The 24,694-nt window shown below is 45.7% G+C and overlaps 2 protein-coding genes and 2 long non-coding RNA genes across 6 annotated transcripts in view; 1 reads left to right on the top strand and 3 right to left on the bottom strand.

The window, feature by feature from the left end:
* Positions 1–1,384: 1,384 nt before the first annotated feature.
* LOC149353206 (uncharacterized) lies at positions 1,385–3,152 on the bottom strand. 2 transcript variants are annotated; one of them, XR_016290935.1, is made up of 5 exons: positions 2,077–3,152; positions 1,873–1,934; positions 1,734–1,808; positions 1,618–1,672; positions 1,385–1,505 (listed from the first exon to the last, which is right to left on the bottom strand). It is a non-coding gene; the product is annotated as an uncharacterized LOC149353206 (long non-coding RNA). The 2 variants fall into 2 exon arrangements; XR_016290934.1 differs by having other exon boundaries at positions 2,526–3,152.
* A 328-nt stretch (positions 3,153–3,480) lies between these two features.
* On the bottom strand, positions 3,481–11,076 carry LOC149353205 (uncharacterized). Of its 2 annotated transcripts, none has more exons than XM_089582412.1 (11): positions 10,913–11,076; positions 7,377–7,566; positions 7,040–7,216; positions 6,420–6,539; positions 6,304–6,357; positions 5,852–5,914; positions 5,677–5,733; positions 5,503–5,538; positions 4,742–4,941; positions 4,006–4,165; positions 3,481–3,610 (listed from the first exon to the last, which is right to left on the bottom strand). In XM_089582412.1, the coding sequence occupies exons 2-11, from the start codon at positions 7,564–7,566 to the stop codon at positions 3,495–3,497; spliced, it is 1,173 nt and encodes a 390-aa protein (XP_089438538.1). In that variant the 5' UTR covers positions 10,913–11,076; the 3' UTR covers positions 3,481–3,494. The 2 variants fall into 2 exon arrangements, with proteins under 2 accessions (XP_089438538.1, XP_089438540.1); XM_089582414.1 differs by having other exon boundaries at positions 6,420–6,536.
* A 1,084-nt stretch (positions 11,077–12,160) lies between these two features.
* Positions 12,161–18,713, top strand: LOC149353204 (uncharacterized). Its single transcript, XR_016290933.1, has 2 exons — positions 12,161–12,452; positions 18,586–18,713. It is a non-coding gene; the product is annotated as an uncharacterized LOC149353204 (long non-coding RNA).
* Positions 18,714–18,898: 185 nt separating this feature from the next.
* N (neurogenic locus Notch protein) overlaps positions 18,899–24,694 on the bottom strand; it is a 73,235-nt gene continuing 67,439 nt past the window's right edge. Inside the window, exons 18-20 of the mRNA XM_089582411.1 lie at positions 24,333–24,595; positions 22,786–23,087; positions 18,899–22,271 (exon numbers count right to left, since the gene is read on the bottom strand). Of these exons, the coding sequence (XP_089438537.1) occupies positions 20,958–22,271; positions 22,786–23,087; positions 24,333–24,595 (1,879 nt within the window). The 3' untranslated portion in view covers positions 18,899–20,957. The remainder of the gene's footprint in view (positions 22,272–22,785; positions 23,088–24,332; positions 24,596–24,694) is intronic.

Raw genomic sequence — 24,694 nt, 5'->3', positions numbered from 1 at the left:
AAGTCATCGTAAGGGTGTTCACCCGGCGGCGGAAGGTCGAGCTGGGAAATGAGATCGGCGGGCAACTCCCTTTTCACGAGGAGGTACCGCCAGATCTGTGATCGGACGCCGTTGACGTATAGCTGAGCGTCCACTTGCAGAAACCAAACTACAGGGCTGTGCAGGCGGAACGGCCACAGCTGCAGACGTGAAGGGTCGAGAAGCTCGGGTGGCTGCCACTCGTCTTGAGCCAGGTCCTCGGCGAGAGGGCAGGAATTCGAGGGTGCGGTCGTTGTTAAAGCAACCGGGCCGGAGACGCTGGACTGTGGCGGAAGAGTACTGGCCAGTGACGGTTGCGGCGTGCTGTTTCTGGAGGATGCAGCCGAAGACGAGTGCGATGCTGGTGCGGGCGCAGGCGCAGGCGCTGGCGGTGGCGAAAGCGAGTCCGCCTCATCATGGAGCGGCAGCGGGTGGTATGATGCGCCGTAGTAGACGAGGACGGCAGCGCGCAACTCGTCGTAGGGCCGGCATCCCGAGGCAGGGCAGGCGAGTCGGCAGAGGAGGTCAGGCGGGAGAATGTCACAGAGGACTGCGTGTTTAAACGGCTGGATGGTAATGCCGTTCAAGTACATCGCAGCCTCCAGTTGGGCGAACCACCCGCCGACGCCTGCAGGCCGGAACGCTGGGAGCGGGGGGTTGAAATCCAGGTCTTGCCAGCCTGCCATGCTGGGACGCCGCTGGGATAGAAGGCGCGGCTCTCCGGGTCACCACGATGTGGAGGCCAGTGTTGAGGTCGCCCAGGAGGCGACCACGGCCACGTTTATTTGAGGCTGCCTTAGAAGAGATAGCGACAGAGCAGCAGCGGCAGCGTCCGGCGAGGCCGAAGTCCAGAGCGTTCTCTGCTGCGCGAGCCGGCGTTCTCCTGCGCGTGCCCACCGCTTCGTCGTCTTCCGCGTGCCGAAGCGGTGGCGCTACAAAATCATCTTATTTTAAATAATAAGCTTGAACAATCTCTACAGAAAGAAAAATTCAATTATGTCATGATGACGTCCCCAATCAACCACTGTACGTCCAGCGGACGTACGATGTACGTCCCTTAACGGATGTGCGGATATCCGTGGGAGATCCGCCGACCTCCGACAGATCTCCGAGGGACGTCCGACGGAGGTACATTTGTAACTGGAAAGATCTCCCACGGACATCCGATACGGATATCCGCGGATATCCGCCGCGGACCTAAAGAGGACATTGGCATGTTGCAGGCCTTTGTGACTGTAGCCACTAATATAACTGTCATATACTAAATGAGTTTATATACAAGCCCACAAAGTGTTTTATATCAGGCACAGGTCTCATCGTACATCAAATGCATATGCCTATAGGAAGCAACCAAACACAACGCAAGTTGTCTTAAAATCAAACAATTTTATTAAAGGCATTAATGCATGCTTTCAACCTTCAAGAGGCATTCTTCACGCTTGACGCTGGAAGAGGTCCCATGCAATAGGACGGGTTACTGTTTTTCCCTAGAAAACAAACAAAAATGCAAAAATACTGTCACTGAAAGGGTACATGATTTTTGCAATTCAAGATACTGCCACTGAAGATCATAATAAAAAATACCATAGCAAAACATACCTGCTGACTGTCACACATTCGCAGCCATCAATTGCACGAAATGTCCACACACGTGCTGCAAAGGAAAAGATGAGTGCATGAGGGGAGCTGATAATTTCAACACACTTCGAACTTACATGTAGACCAATGCTCTGCAGCGCAAGCTACAACACGGTTGCTCTGAATGGGCTGGCGACGTCCGTGCAGCAACCCTGAGGGAACAAGTGGACAGGTTGTGAGTGGGCAACATGGACTTACACTGCAACTAATACATACCTGTTGACACTACGATGTGGCACATTTGCAACAATCAATTGCACGAGCTGTCCACATACACGCTGCAAGGAAAAAGATGAAAAATTAATTTCAGCGCAAATTACTGTGCTGTAGATGGCTGGAAACATCCATTTGACAAGCCTAATGTTGAAACAAGTTGATAAGCTGTGAAGGTAGACGAATTTTACATTATTTTCAACCTACCTGCACTTTCCATGGCATGACATAATTTAGGCACCAATACACTCCGCAGGCGGGCCACATACACACCGCAAAGACAGTAAGAAAATAAGAAATCAGTCGCGAATCACTGCAAAACACACACAGCCCCGACATTATCCTTTTCGTGCGTTCTGTTTTATCGCTATTAAGAACTTACGTACAACTGCCTTAAGATTCACACCATGCATGTGTACACCTCGTCTCAATTTTTTTCGTAGTGTAGAACGAGAGAGGCGCGATGCACTGGCTTACGGAGCTTCGCGACAGGCTCGCGTACGCGGGCAAACACGTTTGCGGCAGCTACCGCATCGTACTTGTAACTTCCACTCCAGTGCAAACAATTAAGTTGTGCAAGTGAGTATAATATGCTACAGCATTTTGCTCATCCCACGGCAACATCATCAAGGTAATCTTCAAGCACAGTTACTTACTTGCAAGTTATAACACGCCGCTTCTTTCATCCGAGGCAACAAAGAGTCGGGTGCAGTACGACGTCCGGGCTATTTCACGAAAGCTTCTGGTGCAGAAGAAGGTCTTGTCGAACGCATAGGTGATTGATCACATTTATAGCACAGCCAAGCAACCGCAGAACAAACAAACCGCATACTGTAGCAAAAATAAAGGTCGAAAGAAACATGATGCCACGAAAAACTACGCAAAGATCGCGCTGTTGTGCACCGTGCCGCCCACGCCGGAACTGGTGGCTGACGGATTGGATTGGATCGACTTTAAGGACTGTTGTCCTGCCGCGGCTTCTGGTAGGAGTTTAGTTTTCATGGAAGGCAGCATGCCTCGGTTACCTCGGCGGAATGCTGGAAGAATTCAGGTTCTTTCATATCAGCACCATATTCGAGCGATTTAATTGATTAATCCGAATATGCAACTAATTGTCGGTATAAAAATTTGATCGGCTGAATTTGTCGTTTGCAAAATAGAATTTCTTTTCATTTTTTTTTTATGTGAGGAAAAACAAAATATGTATGTGACGTCGTAAGTTCACATCCCTACAGGCATATTCACGGATACCCGTCGGACATCCGTCCGCGGATATCCGCCAGCCATCCGATAGCGAACGTCCTTCGGACATACCCACACGGCATTTGACATCCGACGGTTGTCCGTCGGTCCGCCTGATTCGGACGTTCGGACCTCCGTCGGTCATCCGGTTTTTAGCCCGAAGTCGCCCCTCGGACGTCCGACGGACCATCCGATGCAAGACCGCAGAACATCCACAGTTCACCCGGCGGACGTCCGAGAACGGATATACGGACAGTTCTCGGACATTTCACAGCAGCATGCATACCTGGCCAATCCGCGCGGTTTTTGCATGCTTTTCACCGCAGGGCCTCGGCAGGCCACTGTTTTTTATCAAGCAATGACAGGAAGTGAAATGAAACCATTTATTCAATTCGTGCACATGCACTCTTTGTTGTCCTCTCGGGAGCATGCCTTAGCCAGGATTTTGCTGCTGCCTCAACAGCGTCCCTCGAATCCGGGAAGCGCCTCCTTACGGCAGCTGAAAGAAAAGAAAAAGTGCAGAGGATGGCATTAACCACACTAAAGAAATGAAGTATTTTGTCACGTGTCTGAATGCCTATCAAAAGGTATTTTGCTAAATGAACACTATATATGCTGCCCGTGCATTACAAAGTAGTTGCCATCAACTGTAACATATGTTACAGTTACTGGGCGACAGCAGTAGCCGTCCATTTTTAACCAATATCATGACGAATGGGATTAAGAGTATTTTGCAATATAGAATGAATGTGATGCAACACTGCCATCTAAAAGTAAAGATCTTAGAAACATTGGACTGAACTCAAAAGTGCATGATTATCTACAATAATGCAAACTGAATACACATTGCAAAATTAGAAACTGCACAATCTGTGTATCATAATGCAAACTCACTGCACATCAGCTCGCAGATCCGTAGGTCACTAAACTTTCTTTTCCCCTTCATTCCCAACCACGAGTATTCGGATGCTAGCGTGTCCGTCATAAGGTTTGCTAGCATACGCTTCGTGGCGGTGCCTGGATCCCTCCCTCCAAGCTGCCCCAGTTCTGCAACCTGCAGTATACCACATCATTGCATTCGTTATTACAGGAGACATATATAAAGCACAAAGTTGCAAGGCAAGCACAACAGCACCGAAAGCTTAGATAATATCACGCTTAATGAGTTGCAGCACACAATGTGCTGCAGCCAAGTTGCACAGTGATAGAAATTGTGTATATTTATACCAACAAAAAGAACAGGCTGCCCTAAACGTCCATGCGAACTACATGCTCTGTATGAAGGCAGATCAATTTATTATCAGCTGGGAGGGGAAATTAGTTCGTTTAGTCATGACACGGTATGGGTTATACTGATTACGATAACAGATCCTCAAAGGCCAATAGGGCCAGGTACTGCATATCAAGCGATCGTGCTCACTTCCAGGGTGGCAGTATTAAAATAAAAACTGCAACAGGAAATGCAAAAATAAAACTTTAGCATTAATATCCCCTGCAATATCTAACCCGAAGACTGTAATGCCAGCCAACTTTATAAACTAGCATATTTAAAAGCTGCCTGAAAATCTATCTGCTTTTTAAACATTGTGCACAGCTGTAAACACCAAAAAGCTTCACGAAGACGACACACCAAAGCGTCTGCACTGGATGCAGTCAGCGAATCTTCAAAGTGGTTAAGTGCAACCACAGTGTCCAGCGGCTGTTGCAGAACTGGAGCTGCCACGGCACGAACAGGCTCACGGGAGGCCACCAAGGCATCTATTGCTGTCACAAGATGCTGTACCCCCAGCCGTATAACATTCAGCAGTCTCAGCACCTGAGCCTGAAATTCTGAATCAAAATTCCACAAACACATTAAGAATGATGTTATTTATCTCTATATTCCAAGCACACAGCCTGGCTATGCTCCTCTGCCATTCTGCACTTTGTAAGCCCAAACAGCAGCCCAAAGATGGTGGCATCTCATCAACTGTAGAACCATGTTTATGCTCTATTGCATCACGGCAAAAACACAGAGTAATACCTACTTACCAAAACTGGCAACTGCCCTAGATTTATAACAGAACAGAAAGAAAAGATGAAGGCTGGCTGCAGCAACCCCTATCCACTCATAGGCCGTGTGAATCATATTGTACACAAATGACCCATGTCATTTGTTTATATACCTCACCTTCCTCACACATACCAACTGCTAATTTATGCTTTCTTTAAAATAAGCTTCTGCTGGTGTTCTTTGTGAGATGAGCAAAAATTCAACTGATGCTTAAGACTACATCAGAAACACTGCCTAAAAAAACAGCACAAAACAGTGGTAAGGCTGCACTATTACCTGTACTATTAATTTAGTTTACCTGTGGAGCCATTTTACATGAACGAAAGCATTCAGCTTACCACTGTCTTGCAAAACAGGACTGGGGCGACTTGGTGCTGAAATATCAATTGCTGAAATCAATATGCAGCTTAACATTTATGAAGTAACACCATTTTCTTTTCTGTAACTCAGTGCAAGCCCTGAGCAGCAGTACCTTGTAGATATGCGAAAGAGGGAAGAGAGCAGGTAATTACCAGGGTGTTCCGTTGGATTATCTTCCCATGCAGGCGGGGGAGTATGATGTGGCTGGCCTGCTTGACATGACATGTGATTATTAGTAAACAACACAATAATCCTGAATTTTTACATGTCTGAAACAGTTTCTTCAGCACATGCAAAAGTTAGGACACAGGAAAGGCTGACAATTACCTGAGTGTTCCTCTGGCACGCTTTGATATGGCCGTAGCCTATCTGCTGGCTGCCCTGCATTGCCTGCAAAAGTTTTTACAGTATTAAACACATGTTACAAAAGTAACTTAGCAGAAATCAAGAGAGTGAACTTGGCCAGGACATGTAATGCAGAAATCAGATAATTGACAGTCCCCTAGCTAGGGTAGGTTTCAAAGATTTCAACCCTTTTCTCCATAGCAGTGTTGAACAAGGTGAGGTGTGCACATTACAATAAGAAATTCACAGGAAAAGAGTGAAAGCAACTGTCACAGGAGAAGGCAAAGTGGAGACCAATGGAAGAGGTGTTTGTCCTGCAGCGGATGGAGCTGTGCAAGAGCTGCAGAAGTCATAGAAAAATTCATTAGCCAACAACACAACAGTTACTTGCACATACATGCGAAAGTTGCGAGAACATCAAGAATGACAATTACCTGAGTGCTGCACAGGTCTCTCCCCCCATGGAGACAGTGAACTCGATGGCTGCCCTGCATTATATAAGATAGCATACTGCAAGCTGAAATTCTGAAAAAAGTTGTCAGAACCTCACCTGTAGCAATGCCACCATCTTGTGTGGGCCTACTGAGACGGTCCTCATCATGGGAGTTTTGCCTGGTACAGTTTTCGTCAAATACCTGCCTGCTTTTCTTCCTCGGCCGATGTTCCGCTGCTTAGAACAGACATGATATGATGCATATTTGAGCTCTTTGAATTAACTGATTAGAAAGGGCATTGCTAAGGAAACTTGGTCTTTACACTGCTATGCTGCAGGTACTCATATGGTTGAATACATTTACTGTGCTCTTTTCTCCTGTCAATTAGCCATTATGAGAGCAAAGAAAACCTGCATTTCACAACATTAGGTGCACTGAACTCGGGCATGCATTTGGAATGCCATTTAAAATTTGCATGTTAGCAAGTAAACTTAGTAAATATATATGAGCTCTAATTTGTCCAAAATAGCTAAATTCACTAGACTGGCTTCCAGCCAACTTTTCTTGAGCAGTTCCACCAGGAGTAGCAAGAGCTGCACATCAGTAGAGACCAAAAGCAAGGCTTTCTGTATAAACTAGCACTATGGTTTAAATTAGTTTACATGAAAATATATAGGCCTAATTTTTATTCATCTGATTAGTGTGCAACAAAACCAAGTTCTACTTGCAGCCTTACCCTGAGGAAAGTCCGGTGGCACGTCGGGAAAGCAAGCATCAGAACTGTCTTCTGAGCTGCTGCCGACCCACCTGGCCGTTGGCACCCTCTTCCTCTTTTGGGAGGGCTCTGCCTCGCTTGCCAGATCTGATGTGTACTGACACCTGTTCAGTTTTTTTCTTGCTTCGGCGTACGAATCTATACACACAGGAAAAATGAGTTACTGCTCCTAGGAGGATCGAAGTCCAGCTTATTACACCAAGCACTACAAAAATAACAAAAAGCTTGCAAGTTAATACGCCACAATAGTACCCAGGACAGAGAACTACACAAAATGGATGATACAGTAGATACTCACCGAAGAGTCCTTTTACTTCCACTTCATATTGCTTCCATGGTGGCGAAGACGAGCATGGTGTCTTCTTCAAAAGCATGGCTTTCACCTTTTGTGCCGGAACTTTTGGCCACATACATATGCTTCCTCTCACCCATGAGGCTAATACGACCTCTATCTCATTGGAGCTCGTAAATTCGACAATTGCATACATCTGCGAACAATTGAAATGGTCTTTTATCAATGTTTACAAAATATAATTAGTTGTATAGAACACAGAACTTGAGCAGTTTTCTGAGAGCACAAACTTCATGGAGCACTGAAAGGACTACAGGGGCCACTTGTGTACCCGCCGCAGTGGCTCAGTAGCTTTGGCATGCGGCTGTTGATCCCGAGGTCATGGATTCAGTCCTGGCCACAGCGACCATATTTCGAAGAAGGCAGAATACAGAAATGATGGTTGATTTGCGCAGTTAGGCCAAATGCGAGTTAGGTGCGCTAGCACTTTGGTTTTCACTTAGGTTCTGGTGTTCAGATCCAGTGTTCACTAATAGCAGCTGTTCAGATAGCAACAATGGATTAATGTCCACATTGGAGATTTTCTTCTCTACATTCATAGATCTCCGGCAGTCTTCATGCCACTCCTGGCGCAGTGGTGTCGCAGTGAAGCGATGTCCTTCAGCGGCAGGTGATGCTATCGGTAGGACTTGGTTTGCTTCAGTTGGATTGCGACCCAGGTTGCCTTTCACAAGTAGACTCTTGCAATTAATTGAGCTGCCACCTTACACGGTGGGCAGGTTGCTATAGCTATATATACATATATATATACACCTTAGCCGCCGTGGTGCCGCAGTGGTTATGGCACTTGGCTGCTGACTCGAAAGACTCGGGTTCGATCCCGGCCGCGGCGGTGGAATTTTGATGGAGGCGAAATTCAGAGGCTCGTATGCTGTGCGATGTCAGTGCACGCTAAAGAATCCCAGGTGGTCGAAATTTTCGGAGCCCTCCACTACGGCGTCTCTCATAGCCTGAGTCGCTTTGGAACATTAAACCCCAATAAACCAAACCAAACCATATATATACTCCTAGGCTGGTTGCCCACCACCCGGTGAACAAAAGAGCAGTATGCCACAAAACAGACCTCAGACAAACACACAATGACTAAATGCTGGGAATGGCCACTAAAGTGCTAGCGTAAAAACTCCCATATGGTGACTGATATCAGCGCATGTTAAGGAACACCGGCAATCTACTACAGTGCCTTCCAATTCACCCCTTTGCAAGGAGCCACGCCTGCACAAAAGTGGTTTAGGACGTGTGAATTTCTGGAAGAACCAGAAATTTTCCAGCATGAGGAAGCATTACCATCTTGCGGGGGTTCTGCAGGGTCCACAGACTCGTTCTTGAAAGTCCTGAGACAACAAATATCCCAATCCTTGATGACTCAAAAGGAACGGTGTAGAAATCTTCCTTATGCTGAAATTCTCGCCCTACGACACAGACTTCGCTGGATGCCTTGAGATGGGCAAAGGCCTGTGCAACAACAATGTGACCATTCACCATAATGCAGTTGTCACCTGTTGATGTTGCAAGAATGAAATCCTTGCATTTTGCCATGCAATACCCAGGCAGTCTGCACTGTGCTGGCAACAACCCAGAATTTTGTGCTTGTGTGAGCTCAATTACTTTTGGCTCTTCTTGAATGCATTTTGGCAGCTGTATCCTTTCAACAAACCTGTTTCGCAACTGCTGAAGTGGCCTCTCATGCTTTCTAATGTCTTTTTTGATATGGCGCATGTTGTTCTCGAATGCAAACGCGCTGAATGCATCAACTGCCCCATGTGCTTTCACATCTGCTGCCATATGGATGAGGCAATGCACATTGAAGGACATTTCAGTTTCTCCATACAGCTTTACAAAAGTAGACACAAAGTTCCTGAGGAGGGCATCAGCATATTGAACATGTGGGCCACACAGTTCACTATTTGCCAGTATAGAAAGTCCAGCATGCAAGGTTAGGAAGTGTTGGTAGAGCTTGGGTTTCAAAGCATCACGCAACACAAGTTGCCCAGTATAAAACAAAAACAAGCGAAACTCGGCTGCCTTCCACCGGTGAATTTCACTCAGTGACCGTGGTGACCTGGCAAACTCTCGGGGAATGTGGTCTTTTAACCCTTCGCTAGCTTCATTAATCAGCCTCCGTTCTTGTGGACCAGCACGAACCTCTAGAGGCCCTGAAACCCAGAGCAACAGCAACTTCTTAACAACCCCAAGAAGCACAACGTGCATGTAGTCGAGTGGGAAGTCGCCCACCATGTCAATTGGGAGCTCAGTGAGGACAGATGTGCCCCTGTGGTGATCGAAGTCCTCTTGTGCACGAAAACTGGTGTCTGTTCGTGCTGCACAATTTCCATCCAATAGGACTACCTTCCCTGCTCTGTATGAACCCTCACAAGTACATTTTGGACAACAACTGTACCCACTGTGCCCTTTGGAGTACAAAATAAATGAACGGGCTGGTGCATCACAAATGATAGCCTTCAGACAAACAGAAACATTGTGGCCTTTGATACAGAGACCACTTTCAAGAAGCCCCTTCAGCTCTGTAACAAATGGCTCCAGAAATTCATTCGCAGATTCTGGCTTGCTGGGGCCAGAAAAAGCACTCACAACAAATGGCAGCTGCTTGCCACAATTTGCAATCATGCACTGCAGTAGCCAAAGCTGGAGATTAGAACTTTTTGTTAATGGCAATCCATCAATGTTGAATGACAGAACCAACGCTTCTGGCAACTCACGAAGGCAACCGACTGCATGCAACAGATTCCTCTCAAGACCAAAGTGGCAAAACTGACCAGGCGAAAGATCTGTAACCGATATTTCCGAACACAGTCCTTCGGATCGAGTTTTCAGAAGCGTGCGCGCATCGGCTGGGAGGGAAGAATAGCAAGCATGCTGCCTCAAAATCTTCAGCAGATCGCCCAAGGCCTCCCTATGAATCCTGTGGGTCACTGCCCAGGTTCGCAGCTGTTGTGAAAAGTCCTCTTGCGACCACGCTATCGGCTCAGCAGAACAGATGCTGTCAGAAGCCGGTTCAGTCACTGGCGAACTGCCGCGAACGTCCTCCGCCAGGTTCGGCACTGTCCGCCACGTGTCAGTCAAACTCTCGCCGAGTATAAAACTTGCATCAGCACGCACTTCCGTCACCACGGGAAACTCGTCTGCACATGTGGATTTGCACTGCCGTTTGTGAGAGGAGCTGTCAACGACGTCTGACATTGGTGCCACATTTTCGACGCTAGCCAAGCTGCCTTCTTGTTCTCCAAGGAGGTTCATAATCTCTTTCGTTTGTCTCGTTGCCGTTTCCAAAATATGCAAACGCTTTCGATCGCTGGCCATGTTGGATAAATACAACCAGCCTATCTAATTACTGTTTCCTTTGTGTACTGGCGCAAGAACCATACAAACTGCACACAAAAGACTAACGAAAAATCAGCGGCTGCAAATTACAAGACAACCCTCATAGTATCAGAGAATAACTAAAAAAACACACAACTCACTGCCACGCCGTTGGATGCTTTGGATTGAGAAGGTAGCCAAAGAATTCAATCAGCCAAAAAATTCAATCGCTTCGGTCAGCAGTCAGCAAAGCAAGTGGGCAAAGGACGGTCCAGACTCGAGTCACCCGCCAGGCCAGGCGCCATAAGCTACGGCTATGGCTAGATAGTGGCTAAATGTATGGCTTTTTGTTGTCGTCATTATTTGTTTAGCACTTGAAGTTTACAAAATTGTAATATTGCGTTTTAAATTCTTGACAACATTTTTTTATCTAAATCTTTTATTTTTATGCTGTTTATTGCTTGTCTTGCTTTGTTAGCCAAGACAAGATTCAAGCCAAGCAAGGCTGGCTGATAAATGAAAACAAACATGGCAGAGACAGAGCCGGTGGCGTTGATGCGTTGGGTGTTCGCTACAGGAACAGAAGGAATCTGCTTGACCAACAATTGCTTCGCGAACACACCGATTATATAAAAATGTACTCAATAACTGTGCCCAAACACCTCTGAGGAAGAATCCCATATAGGCATCACGTACGTCAGCCGGCCACAGCTGGCCATGTACAGTCTTTGTCAAAAGTAACCAGGCTGCATGGTTTGCTTCTCATTCGTATAATAGACCCCTCGCGTCTTCTCTAAAGATCAAAAACTTCTTTGAAGGTGGGGGCAGGGGTTCTCCTCACCATACAGAGATTTGGAGCTCGAGGGCTGGCATAATAGCTTTACTATACGACTGAGAAGTAAACCGTGCAGCCTGGTTACTTTTGACAAAAGCTGTACGTGATGCTGATCGAGATCGCAGTAGTTCAGTTTCACAACTGAGCTTTGACTATTGCAAAACATAGGCGGTAGAATAATGTTCTTTATTCAATCGTGCACTGGTTTTCGTCATGCGATATGATATCAATACAAATGAGTTCGCAGAACTCATTCGCTCCCTGATAACATTTGTTCCCGCTGTGAAGCTGTTATCTCACAGTAACCTTCTCCGGCGGCCACTTACAAACTGTAGCGCTTTTTAATGCCGGGAAAAGTTAATTTTCAATTTTGTACGGATCTGAAAATTGATCCGAACCAGGAAGGCCGTAGTAAGTCCAACGGATGTCCTAAATCGGGTGTCCGTTCTCGGACGCGCTTCGATCTTCCTTCGGATGTCCGGATCCGGATTCGGACGTACGGATCTTAGCCGGACGTCCGTCGGACATTGTTGGCCGTGTGGGTACTCCGAATCTCCGATGCGTATGTCCGGATATGGACGTCCGTAGGCATGCCCTACGGACATCCCCACCTGGCACTGGAGATTCGGATCTTAATCGTACGTACTACGGATATCCGTGGTTGACTGGGTCTGTTGAAATCCTGTCAAATTGAACTTGACAAAAAAAATCCAGTGGCGATTGTACAATGTGATGCAACAAATCTACGTTAGCAATATTGGTTGTACATTATGCTTTTGCATTCGTCTCCTTCCCATTTCGTCTTTGAATTTGATTACGCCGTTGCCTTTTTGTTCCGCTGCTGTGTGAACTTCTGGAGGGTGGAGGTGAGTGGGTGGGTGATGGGTGGAGGCCTCTCTGAGGGGTGGAGGTGGGTGAAAGTTTCTAGGTGGGAGATTCATACTGTTAACATACTAAAAGCTACTAGATGTCACGTGTCCTTAGTGTATTATGTATAAGAGCACTGGGCTGCAATTGAAGTCTGTTGTAGCAAAATGGTAATTTTTTGCTTGTGGCTCACATATTTATACTAACTCACTAAAAAATTAAATGGCTGTGTACGGAGTGAATGTACCTTAAGAAACCAGTGGTGATAGAGAACAGCTCAGGTTCTTCCCCTGCTATACCTTTCACAGCTCCTTCAGCTTTGGGACAGAAGTATATGCAGGGTGTTTCACATATAATTTGAACCCGCTGTTTAAAAAAGCAGTAGTTAGTTTTGCAGTAGTGAAACAGCCTGTGTAGTGGGTGGCCACTAGAGGCATGTGTTTGCTTGGTTAAGTAACTGAGCAATTAAGGTTAAGTTCTTAGCTGTTAGAGTTATGTAAAAGGTTTCAGAACCTTCTAGAGTACCAAAAAAGGACCCCAGTGGTATCTTTCTTGTGACGCCCACCACGGTGGCTCAGTGGCTTTGGCGTTTGGCTGCTAAATCCACGGCTGTAGGATCAAATCCAGCTACAGGAGCCACATTTGTATGGAGGCGAAATGCGAAAATGCTCGTATGCTTTGTGATGTTTGTGCACATTAAGAAACCCCAAGGGGTCAAAATTAATCTGTCTTTCTTCATTACAATGTCCCTCATAACGCATGTGTAGTTTCAGGACAGTATGCCGTACATACAGTACTATTCTTCTGATGGCAGCTTCTTTCAAAATGCAGAAACAAAAAACGTAGTAAAGAAAAAATTTGAAAATTTTGGTGGCATGTGCATCTACTTTAAAAAGTTCACGCCTTTGGTACAGGTTTATCCAGTGCTATAACTTCATCCTGAATATTTTCAAATGAGCTGCGCCATGCATGCAAAAAGGCTGAGGTGCTCGGGACTGGCCGCTTGTCTGTGATGATGGCAGTTTCAGATGCACTCACTTGGGTGCACTGCTGCAGCAGTTTGGTTTTATGGGGTTTAACTTCCCAAAGTGACTCAGGCTATGAGGGACGCCATAATGGAGGGCTCCGGATAATTTCTACCACCTGGGGTTCTTTGACAAGCACAGATATCGCACAGTACACGGGCTTCCAGCATTTCGCCTCCATCGAAATGCAGCCGTGGCAGTCGTATTTCGATGGAGACGAAATGCTAGAGGCCCTTTAGGCCCAAGTATGCAAAAATGGTCAGGCCACCCCGGTTCTGAATTTACCTGGCAAAAGTTGCAATAAGACCTCGAGTGATGTTTCCATAAGATTGCTCCCACAACAATAGTGAAAACAGCCATTCTTGATGATGGTGGGCCATTGCTTATCAAGAGGTAACAGAAAAACTGGCTTATTATCACCTCTGTGCTTAGTACTGAATCTTCAGACACCATTGCTGAAACTTTGTTTCCTTGAACTCCCTTTTATCATCTGCAGTTTTCATTCTGTTGCATGAGTGAACCTCAGTTGTTCTCAGCACTTTGTCTGAAAGCATATTAGTAAGAAAGCCGCCGCGGTGGCTCGGTAGTTGTGGTGCTCGGCTGCTGACCCGAAAGACGCGGGTTCGATCCCGGCCGCGGCAGTCGAATTTCGATGGAGGCAAAATTCTAGAGGCCCATGTACTGTGCAATGTCAGTGCACGGTAAAGAACCCCAGGCGGTCGAAATTTCCGGAGCCTTCTCATAGTCTGAGTCGCTTTGGGACGTTAAACCCCATAAACCAAACCATATTAGTAAGAAAATCGTAAAAAACAAGTTCAGAGGTGATCAGTTGGATTTGTGCAGAAGAAACGCAGCATTTTTCTTTTTCTCACCAATCTATTCCAATTCTGATTCTGTTCTTATTCCATTTGCATTTGTAATCGACTCTTTTATTCATTTTTTCTGAATCATTCTTAGTCGTTTTCATTTTTGCTGAATCGTTCTTAGTCCCACATCTTCCTCCTCTCCCCTACAAGTAGAAAGAGGGAAGGAGTGGGGTCTGTTGGCAGGTGGCAGGTGAAGGCTTCACACAGGTGCCATGGTTGGCATGGCAACCTGCCATGGTTCACAGGTGAAGGCTTCACACAGACGCCGCCATCAGCACCAGGCAGTTTTCGCCTTCATGGCCCTCCAAATGCTACCGCATTAAAAAATTAATGGCAATCAATTGGGCTGGTGCAGAGGAAATGCAGTAGAAACCTTCTTTCACTTGCCGATCTATTCCAGTTCCAACTACGCAAAATGTGTCACATTGTTAGATCGCCGTGACTTCTCATACCAGGGCTAAGCAGTGGCTAAGCAGTTAGGTGATGCGCCATTGCACTGACAGGTGATGTTTGAAACACAGCCACCGGTGGGGCTTGTGATACCCGGGTTGCTCATCTCGAGCAATGCGAAAAGGAATAGCTCCTGCAAGCCTTATTTTTGCACTGATAGTTCATCAGGGAGCTGTATATTTTGCACAAAGGCCTGCTGTTGTCCGAGTCATTTTCATTTTTACTGAGTCATTCTTCATCCAGCGTCTCCCTTCTCTCCCCTACAAGTGGAGAAAGAGGGGAAGAGGAGCAAGGTAAAGGGGGATGGGTGACAAAGAGTATGGTGGGACTGTAAAAAAGATTGAAAAATAAAGTGTCCTGACCCGTGCCATTGGGTGTAATGGGCTTAATCCAATGTAATAAAAATTATGCTGGATTGTTCCAGTTGAGAATTTTCTATTGCAGAAAAGAAAAAAAAGACCCTCCTAATGACATCGCATTAAAATGATAGGAAATGTAAACATGGTAATTTGTGACCTACCAAACACCACGTGGACTGCACAGTAGTGTACCTGCTTCTATAACTAAGTATGAGTTTCACTGAGAGAAGATACTACTCCGAGGCAAAAAAAGACAGCTTCGATGCATGTTGTGCTAGGACTCCTTTAGAAATTTCTAAGTTGTGGACTGCGATCCTCGCACTATTTTGTTCCTAACTGGCAAAAAACATGGAAGGAATACTGGAGCAGTCTACAAGGAAGATAATAACCGTCTAAGCCTTTAAGCATGGACATTTAAACCACACCTTCCAACAAGGTGATGACAATGCCGAGCAGTTTCCAGTGGGTAGAACTGTTGATGGTTCGTTGTCTGCAACAGTTTCCATGGCAAGTCTTTCAAATCTTGAAATGGACGCTGTGGAGGAATTCAAGTGTAGCACAGTGTGGCTGGAAGCTGCTGCAAATATGGTAATTCAAAACAAAATGAAGGTTGCCCTCAGTAGCGCTGCTACTAATAGAAAGAAGCTTCTTAAGTAGAACTCTTGCAAAGCTGTAGTAATTTGTCTGCACTATACCAGCTGTTTCAGGGAAGACTTTTAAGTAATTTTCAAAAATAGGATTTTTTAACTAAAAATATGGCTTTTGTGGCATGGTATTTCCAGGGCTGTGGGCACCAGAAAACCGGTGAATCACCTTAACTCTTAGGCTGGTTAATTAATTTCTAATGATTAACATTTTAACTATTATAGTCAGGCACCTGGTTGCAATCAAAGATTTGTGGCCGGTTGTTAGTAACTGCCATATCAGTTTTTAGAATTTCAAAAACACAATTAATTGCCCTTGGCGCTTTGGCCCAACAAATTTTGGCTACATCGTGCCACTGTACATGCGGATTCAAAGAGCATGCAGGCAAAGCAACCCCTCCAGAGCACGCAACTAGTCGAAATAGCCAAATGTTCTCGAGCCACAATGCCAAAGGTAATCGCATTTTCAAAATTCTAGAAACTGATATGGCTATTACTAATGACCGGCTACAGATCTCTAATTGCAACCAGGCACCTAACTTTAATAGTTAAAAAGTTAATCATTGGAAATTAGTTAACCAGCTTACATGTTAAGATGATTCACCGGTTTTCTGGTGTCCGCAGGGGAGGATCAGCAGGGCAGCCGAAAAGGATGTAGGAGTGTGTAGCGTGAGGGTCACCGTATAGCGAGCATGCAGGGGACGTACCACAATAGTGGGATAACAGCTCAAGGGATGACAGTGAGCTGATCTGGAGGCGTCCGAAGAGGATCTGTTGGGAGTGCGTAAGAGAGGGGTAAGTCCGACGGTCCAAACGGGGTGTTTGCATGAGCTCTGCAAAGGTGTGCACCCACTCCCTTGAGAATCCCAGATAGAGACTATCCTGAGCCTGGAAAATCAAACCTCGGGCCAATTCATGGGCAGCCTCATTTCCAGGGTTCCCAGAGTGAGCCGGCACCCATTGGAGCTCTACCCTGCGTGGTAAATTTTGGGTACGGGTGTTCAACAAGTACCAGGCAGGGGTGTGAATCCTGCCCCTATGCTCTACCTCTACGTTATTGCTAAACTATGAATTTTAAGAAGATAATCTGGTACTTCAATCGTTGCTCTGGTGATTACCCTTTGATAGCACTTACATGAGATGAAAGTGTACAAAAGTGGCCAGACACAACTCCACCACAACTCGACGCTCACCTTGTGTTCTATTTGAGAAAATCTGAAAATTTGTACAGCACCAGACAGGTTTTTGTGCATCTGTCAGTCGCCATCTGTGTCTTGGCCAATCCCCCGCAGTGCATACGTGCCATTAACTCCTCGAGGACAATGCCAAGAACACCTCTTAGGCACACTGTAGAACTTCACAATGTTCATCTTTATTTCTTGTTTTTGAAAACTGATCCTTTTTTTTTCAGGCGTGAAATGGCCTTACCATTCTGTACGGTAGGAATTTGGTTTGGTTTGGTTTGGTTTACGGGGTTTAGCATCCCAAAGCGACTCAGACTATGAGAGACGCCGTAGTGAAGGGCTCCGGAAATTTGGACCACCTGGGGTTCTTTAACGTGCACTGACATCGCACAGTACACGGGTGATGTGCTTTCAAGCCCTAGGTTACTTACAGAATGATGCCAGTGTACTTCCCAGTGCTCCATTCAGGCACTCTGTGTGAGCATCTGTACAAGAATGCGCTGCCCGACATTAGCCTTCCTGGAACAACGTTCCCTCTCTGGTTTCCCATAGCATGCATTTAAATCAGCAAGCCTAGATGTTTAGTGTTTTGCTGTGTTAGCAGCCACATTGTTTTTTGATGCTATTGTTGTTATGGACATCAGTAGGAACTACAGTATGATATAAGAATGACTCTCACCTTACTTGAATGAATATAACGTGAGGGGGAGCTTGAGAACTCAGGAGAAGTTTAAATGAAACATTATTATGATTATAATGCAATCTCAAACTGTTTAGGCCAGCCACAGCCCAGGGCCCACAAAAAAATGCAGAGAGCACACTAAAACACCGAAACAGCGGATACGGCTATGTTACTTGAGAGGCAACGCTTCAGATGCTATGCCACAATCGAGTGAAGCCAAGCGTCCACTATTTTAATGCAGACAGCCTCCCACACAGCAGCAGGTGCCATCACCGCCATGCTCTCACTACTCGGCATTTCGTGCTGTCCAGTCCTGCGCCCATTGCTTTTGCTGTTCCACTAAACTCTGTCCGTGCCTTCCCTTTCTCAACGACCCACGCTGCCTCCTTTCTGTACCCATAGTAACCTTCTCCTTTGCACACTTGCACAGTTTACCCCAGGGACATTAAAGAGCTGTCTTCTCTTAGCAGCTCTTAAGCCACCAGGCTTAAGAGCCAGTTGCCAGGTTGCTTCAACTACCTTGAAAACCTCGGAAAATAATATGCACTCTATATTCATACCTTGGTTCCGAATATTGCGCTATCTGCATTCTACACAATTATTTGATGTCTCCCGCAGAATTTCACGGAACCTTTGTCCTCAGTTCGCTGCATTTAAAATTTTCTGCCACAGAAAGCGAGGTGCCTTACTTGCGACTAATGTAACCAGTGTTAATGAAATTTGATATGCATTGTGCAGGTGTAAATAACTGGTCTCTTTTACTGTGAAATACTCGTCTGCTCCACCCTGTAGAGTTTACAGAGCCTTTGACTAGCCATACACCCGAGTTTCAATCCTCGTGGCATAAACGCTGTGTATGCAAGACTTCATCTTCACGCTGAAAGACTTGCTGGCCATCATTATTCACAAATTATTCACGCAGGGAAAGTTTGCAAGAAATACAAGGCAAGGAGACTGGGCAGGAGAAAGGAATGGGCAGCCAAGGTTTCTGCCTTACCGGCCTGTGTAATTACTTCCTATGAAATCTAGCATTTAAATTCGTAATTACTCTTTCATTCTCTTACTACTGTAACAATCAACATTTATACATTTTTAACGTGCCTCTCCGACTCATTGCATGTATGTGCATTACACAAGCTAAAAAAGAAACTTTTAGGTTAAGTTCAGCTTATTCGAACTTGGGCAAAAATAAACTGTCTACTGTTGCATTGCCAGACATTGATATAGTAACACACTTTATTCAAAGAACTGTCTTTATTGTGCATGCTTCCATTGAACAGCATGAAAATGACCAACCAGGCATCTCTTATGAACACGGTTTTTCTTCTGGCATTGGCAATGAAAGGAATCATGCACATGCAGTGCATTTTGGCAGGATTGCATGTGCATGCACTGCTAAGTTTTCATCTTGTTCTAAATGCCGTTTCACTCTTGGACTTTGTACATATGTATACATACACATATATATATATATATTTGCATAGTCCCACATCACATATTGTACAATGCATACAGTGTTCCTCATGCAGTCTGTTTTTCGCACTGCAACAAAACACGTCAGCATATTCAATGAGTGGTAACAGACTCTCTGTGTAGGATGCCCAAGATGAGCCTTGATCAAAATGAGTCAAATGGTTACACAAAGCAGAGGTACGGCAAAAAACCTATTTACAGCTAAACAAAAAACAATCATTTACTGAGTATCCATCTGCACGCTAAATCAATGTAGCATTTCACGAGTCTACAAGGCAATGGGCATTGCCAGTCAGTACCAAGGGTTGCTGCTGCAAAAATACGCAAGCATTACTTTGGCCCCTTCTTGTGAAATAAATATGCTGCAATGACAAAACAAAATTGGAGCACATCATCCGAAAAAAAGTGTACCTCACTGCCACTTCTCCAGGCTTGAGCAAGATCCAGTAAATATGGAAGCTATAGTTGAAAAAATTTCGAAGCAGTGTTAGCTCTTCATTATTTCCTGCACTAATATTTGCAAGCCTTCTTATGCTTGGAATGTGCAGTTTGGTAAGCTGTGCTAAAGAATTTGAATACTGATTCATGGCTGAATTTAAGTCAGGAAAACAGCAGACACACTGTTTTAATCGATTATCACATGCTTATTTACAAATTACAGTACGAAAAAAAAACAAATGCACAGTGCTCAGCCTTAGGCTAGCTTGCAGCAATGCAAACACAATCTTCAATAACTGTGAGCAACTTTACGTGTTTACTACAACAAATACACAAAGGCTGACTATGGAAGTGTTTAGTTCCATTTGTGTTTATCAGTGATCATGGTAAAGAAGATAAGAATCCAGGTCTTGGGTGTGGCAGGTGTGTGTTATGTTTTAATTTTTTACTTGAAAACTGGCAGGGTAAATGGCTTTTTCAGCCTATATTTGCCATAGTGTAAAAATTTAATAAAAGCTGTGCACTTTGCTTATTCACTTCAAGAAGTAAAGTGAAGCTTTTCTCAAGCAACAAGAGAGAAGCAGAAGAAAGAGCTCAAGAAAATAAGAAGCTAACTTCCACCTTACATTCTGATGTGCGTTAATTTTCTGTGCAACAGCTGGTGGATGTACTAACGTCATCTTACCATGGTCCCTTAGCCGAAAATAAAATTACAGTCACAGCGCTGACTTTAGCACCGACTACAAAGTAACCAGACAAGAAAAGTACCAAGCCTTGACAGACATGTTTGACAGGCAAGCTTATGAGGCCTCTGGAATATAAACTGTTGGGCAAAGCTGCAGAAGAGGTGTGTTATAAATAATGCTCTTTGCCACTAGATATGCCCATTAGCATGCCTCTTAAACATGTTGCAAGCCACAAGTATAAAAATAACACTAGTCTCAAATTTAGTTGTGGCATAGGGGACAGAATGGCTCTGCATGATTGCAACACATGATGTAGGAAGCTGACTCTAGAAAATGTACTGGGACAGAACTACTTTTGTCCATGGCACTCACCGCCAGAAGTGTGCTTTTGACCTCTAGGAAAACATATTCAGCAAGAAAGGGCATTTCTAACTTGAAAATGCTGTGACACGACTGGGCATTACAGGTTACAGCAAGAAATCTCTAAACCTACAGCTTTAAAAAAAATAAAACTTGTATACATGGCATCTATATGAGCATCTTTGAATAGTCCATCACAAAGACGTTCAGTCCTGCAGTCTTTCACTGAAGAGCACAACACACACTGCCATCCTTGGGAAGTTTTAGTTCAGTAGTCCACCTCCCACAGTCTTCGTTCATTATTATTTTTTTTTTTCAGTCCACACTGCACAGTAACTCAGATAAATACAGGGTCAGGGTGAGGGAGTCCAGGCTGTTGCATTGCCTGCTGTTTGGAGTCAGCTGATCCACCCAGTGCTTGTCCCAAAGGACTGGAAATGCCTTCTGACCAGTCAGACTGTGCCGAGTGGGGAGAAGAACTGGACCACTGGCCCGGCGACTCAGGCGACGGTGTCGGGTATGTCTCACCCGGGTGGAGGTAGTGCTGGGGTGTGGCTTCAGCTCCACTGCCATGGCTGTGCTGGGATGGTGGTGTGGGGTAGTGGTAGTAGGCTGGCTGCACTGGGTAGTCATAGGTGGGACCTCCTTGCTGCAGCTTGTGCTGGTGTGCAGCACGCATGGCAGCCATGTGTGTGGGTGACGTTGGCAACGAGGGCCGCTGCTTGGCAGGTGATGATGCTATACCATAGCCACCCATGCTGGAAGGCACCGAAGTCTGGCGCTGATGTTGTTGCTGCTGCTGCTGTTGCTGCTGTGACATGGCAGTAGAGCCTGTGTTTGCATAGGCTTGCAGATCATATACTCCGGCATAGACGGGCCCCACACAATCTTCGTAGCATGGGGGCTGCTTCGTAAAAGTGGCCACGGCCTCCTGAGGCAAAAAGAGGGGGCCTCCCGGTGACTCATGAGGAGAGTCGAGTGAGTGAGCAACATCAGGTAGTGCTGGTGGATCCCTGCACTTTTTGATCGATGGCGTCCTCCTTTTTTGGATGGTGGCTGCTGCTTCAGTTTTTGGCGACGTGGCTGGCATGTCAAGCTGCTGCAGAGCACTACTGGCGCCATTCTTCACATGCGGCTGCCGCCGCTTGCCCTTAGCAGATTTGGTGGAACCAATGACTGTTGGACTTGAAAGTAACATTGGTGGGCTGGACAGTCCTGATATGTGAGGGCTTGGCACATACTTGTCCAGCAACTCAACTATATCAAGGTGCATGCGGTCACGAGCAACATCACGTGGCCGTCTATCCATGTGGTTGGTGATGTCACGGTTGGCTGCATGGTCAAGAAGTGCCCGAACAGCTTCCAAGCTTCCCTCACGTGCAGCAAGGAACAGGGGAGTTTCTTCATGCACATCTTGGGCATCACGGTTGGCCCCATGAGCCAAAAGAATTCGCACTGACGCAACATCATTGACAGCAGCTGCCCAGTGAAGTGGCGTACGTGAGTCAGCGTCAGCTGCACTAACATCTGCTTCGGCGTTGATCAAGTCTTCTGCCATGCCTTCCATAGCAAGGCGAATGGAAAGGATGAGAGGAGTCATCCCGTTGTTCATCTTGGCATTGAGATTAGTGGCACGGTTCCGCAGCAGGATCTGGGGATATATGACACAAATTTTAGAACAGATCAAATGATGCATCAAGTGAGTGCTTAGCTTGCTAGCATGCCTCAAGTTTGCCTAGGGCTTAAAGTCAAAGAAAGCTCAGGGCCCCGAGGCCCACAACCAATGCATAGTACCGAAGGTGGGAGAGTATGTTCTCTCAGTAGTCTTCATAACTGAGGCCTTATACAAGAGCAAGCTAGTACCACACAGACTACTGAAGTTTACTACTGCATTGACTACTGGTACTGCACTATTTGTACTACGCTGACAACATTCCAATTTCAGCGGGCTTGCTTTGATTGTAAACAGTCGCCAGCATTTTTTTAGTGAGAGGAAAGATGATGCATACGAGGGCCCCAGAGGGGGACTAAGCTCCAGGTCTGCCTGGTATCAAGTGTAAAATGCAACAAGAGAGAACAAGAGAATATATGCCCTGCTTACACGGGATACACCATGTTTGACAAAGTACAAGTAAAATTTGTGGTAACAATGCAAGGAAGGTTACCTGGAACACTCCCACAGCATCAGCTGCAATAGCTGCATGAAGTGGTGTCCTGCCAGAACTGTCCTGGGCATTGGCATCAGCTCCAGCATCCAGGAGGCGTTTGGCAGCATCAGCACGAGCATAGCGGGCAGCAAGATGCAAGGACGTCTCTCCAGTCTTTTCAGTGGTGCTGCCAAGCTGAGCACCTTGCATGAGCAAGTCTTGGATCATGCTGGCAGAGCCGGTGTCCTCTTCTCCTGGCTCCTCCCCAGTATCCACACCGCCACCACGAAAAGAAGCGAGCATCAAAGGTGTCAGGCCTCCTGCAGAAGGAACAAGTTGCATTAGCCCAACAAAGCAGTCAATATCTGCGAGTCTCGGCACAGTGCAAACAGTATGAGTCTTCAAAACTGCAATACTACAGTGTATCAAACTGGTGAAAACTGTGACAGCCCTTGAATAAACAAAACAGCTCAGCACACAACAGCCACTCCAAGTCGTAAGCTCCTCCAACCTGATTCGTGCACAGGTTTCATAACAGCTGTCAAGTTCTTGAATTCCTTAACCTTTTAGCATTAAAAACCATTCAAGTAAAGCATGCTTGCGAGGCTTCCTTTTCTTTCTTTTTTTCTTCGAAGCATCCTTAAATCACAAAACTAGACTCTACTGCAATAGTTGTACAGAAAAATTGAGAAAGGGCCCAGAAATAAACTTTAGCACTGCCATTTCTTTTAACTCTGAGGCCTTCAATGGGCTCCTGGTATGCTTGAAGACACAGAGGCAAGAGCACATGCAGTTCACTCAAACCTCAGCCAGTCTGGCCCTCAGCATTGCTACTGTAGTAGATGGTACAACAGCAGAGCCAGCATAGCACATGCAATTCCAGTTTGTCATGTCACCACAATGTATCTTCTTTAGCTTCATTTTTGATAAAGTGCTAGTGAAATACCCTTCTCTCCTTCTGCACTAAAAAATGGGCCATTGGTGGAATTTCAGTGTCTGCGGCAAGGTCCAAATATGACTGTGACATGAAGAACAGTGATGCAAAGAAGCACAACAAAGGGCCAACTAGAATATTTAAGAAGCCTGGCCAATTTACAAATTTCATAAACGTTGACTGAAAGACACCTTTCCACATGGAAGTCAGAGCCATAGCATTTCCAAACAGGATTCAGAAAACACCAAATTTTCTAGCATATTATTCGGTTTTCTGAGGTCGTAACGATTTCCATAACACTGTTATGTTCATTTCCCATGTCCATATTCAAGAATTATAGAACAATGATTCCACATGATGTTTCATAACAGTGCTACTGTAATGAAACTTTGATGTGTTTGTTGTACAGACTAATGCCTAGTAATGTCCAAATTTCTGAAGCCATCTCCCTCCATGCACTCTCATTTCACAAGATTCACCTGTAAGCAGGCAAGATCAACTGCTGTAACAAATGACTCAGTGCTTTTTTTCTGCATGTAGTGAGCCTTTTCCAAGAATTTTTTGGAGTTCAATTAAAGCGCAACCTCACAGACAGTAAAAGACCCTGACAGCTATTAAGTGACGTACGCACCAGGTCCTCTGACGTCAACATTATGGTCGAGATCACTGCCTTGTGGGGGAGTGAGTGCCTGCAGCACTTCAGGGAGACGAACGTCAGCAGCATCCAAGTGTTGCTGTGTCCATGGCCGAGGGTCCCGCTCATCCTCGTAGTCCGACACAACTGTGTCCCCACAACCGGAGTCTGGTGAGCCCCGTGCACGCTTTGCTGGAGGCCTCTCTCCTTCGTCATCACTCCAGGCCTCTGGGGGTCCATCACCATTTGCTTGTGCCACCCTGCCAGGCAGATTACATGAGTATTGAATTTATAAGCAGCAGCACTTGTGCAAAGAAAGTTCTGTCCCAGCAAAGCATAGTATAATCAACCCGAGCCCT

This window comes from Amblyomma mixtum, chromosome 3, assembly GCF_055824585.1.
Source record: "Amblyomma mixtum isolate Tamu chromosome 3, ASM5582458v1, whole genome shotgun sequence".
NCBI lineage: Eukaryota > Metazoa > Arthropoda > Arachnida > Ixodida > Ixodidae > Amblyomma > Amblyomma mixtum.
Note: the sequence above shows the minus strand (reverse complement) of the source record. Positions and strands in the feature narration are given on the sequence as shown.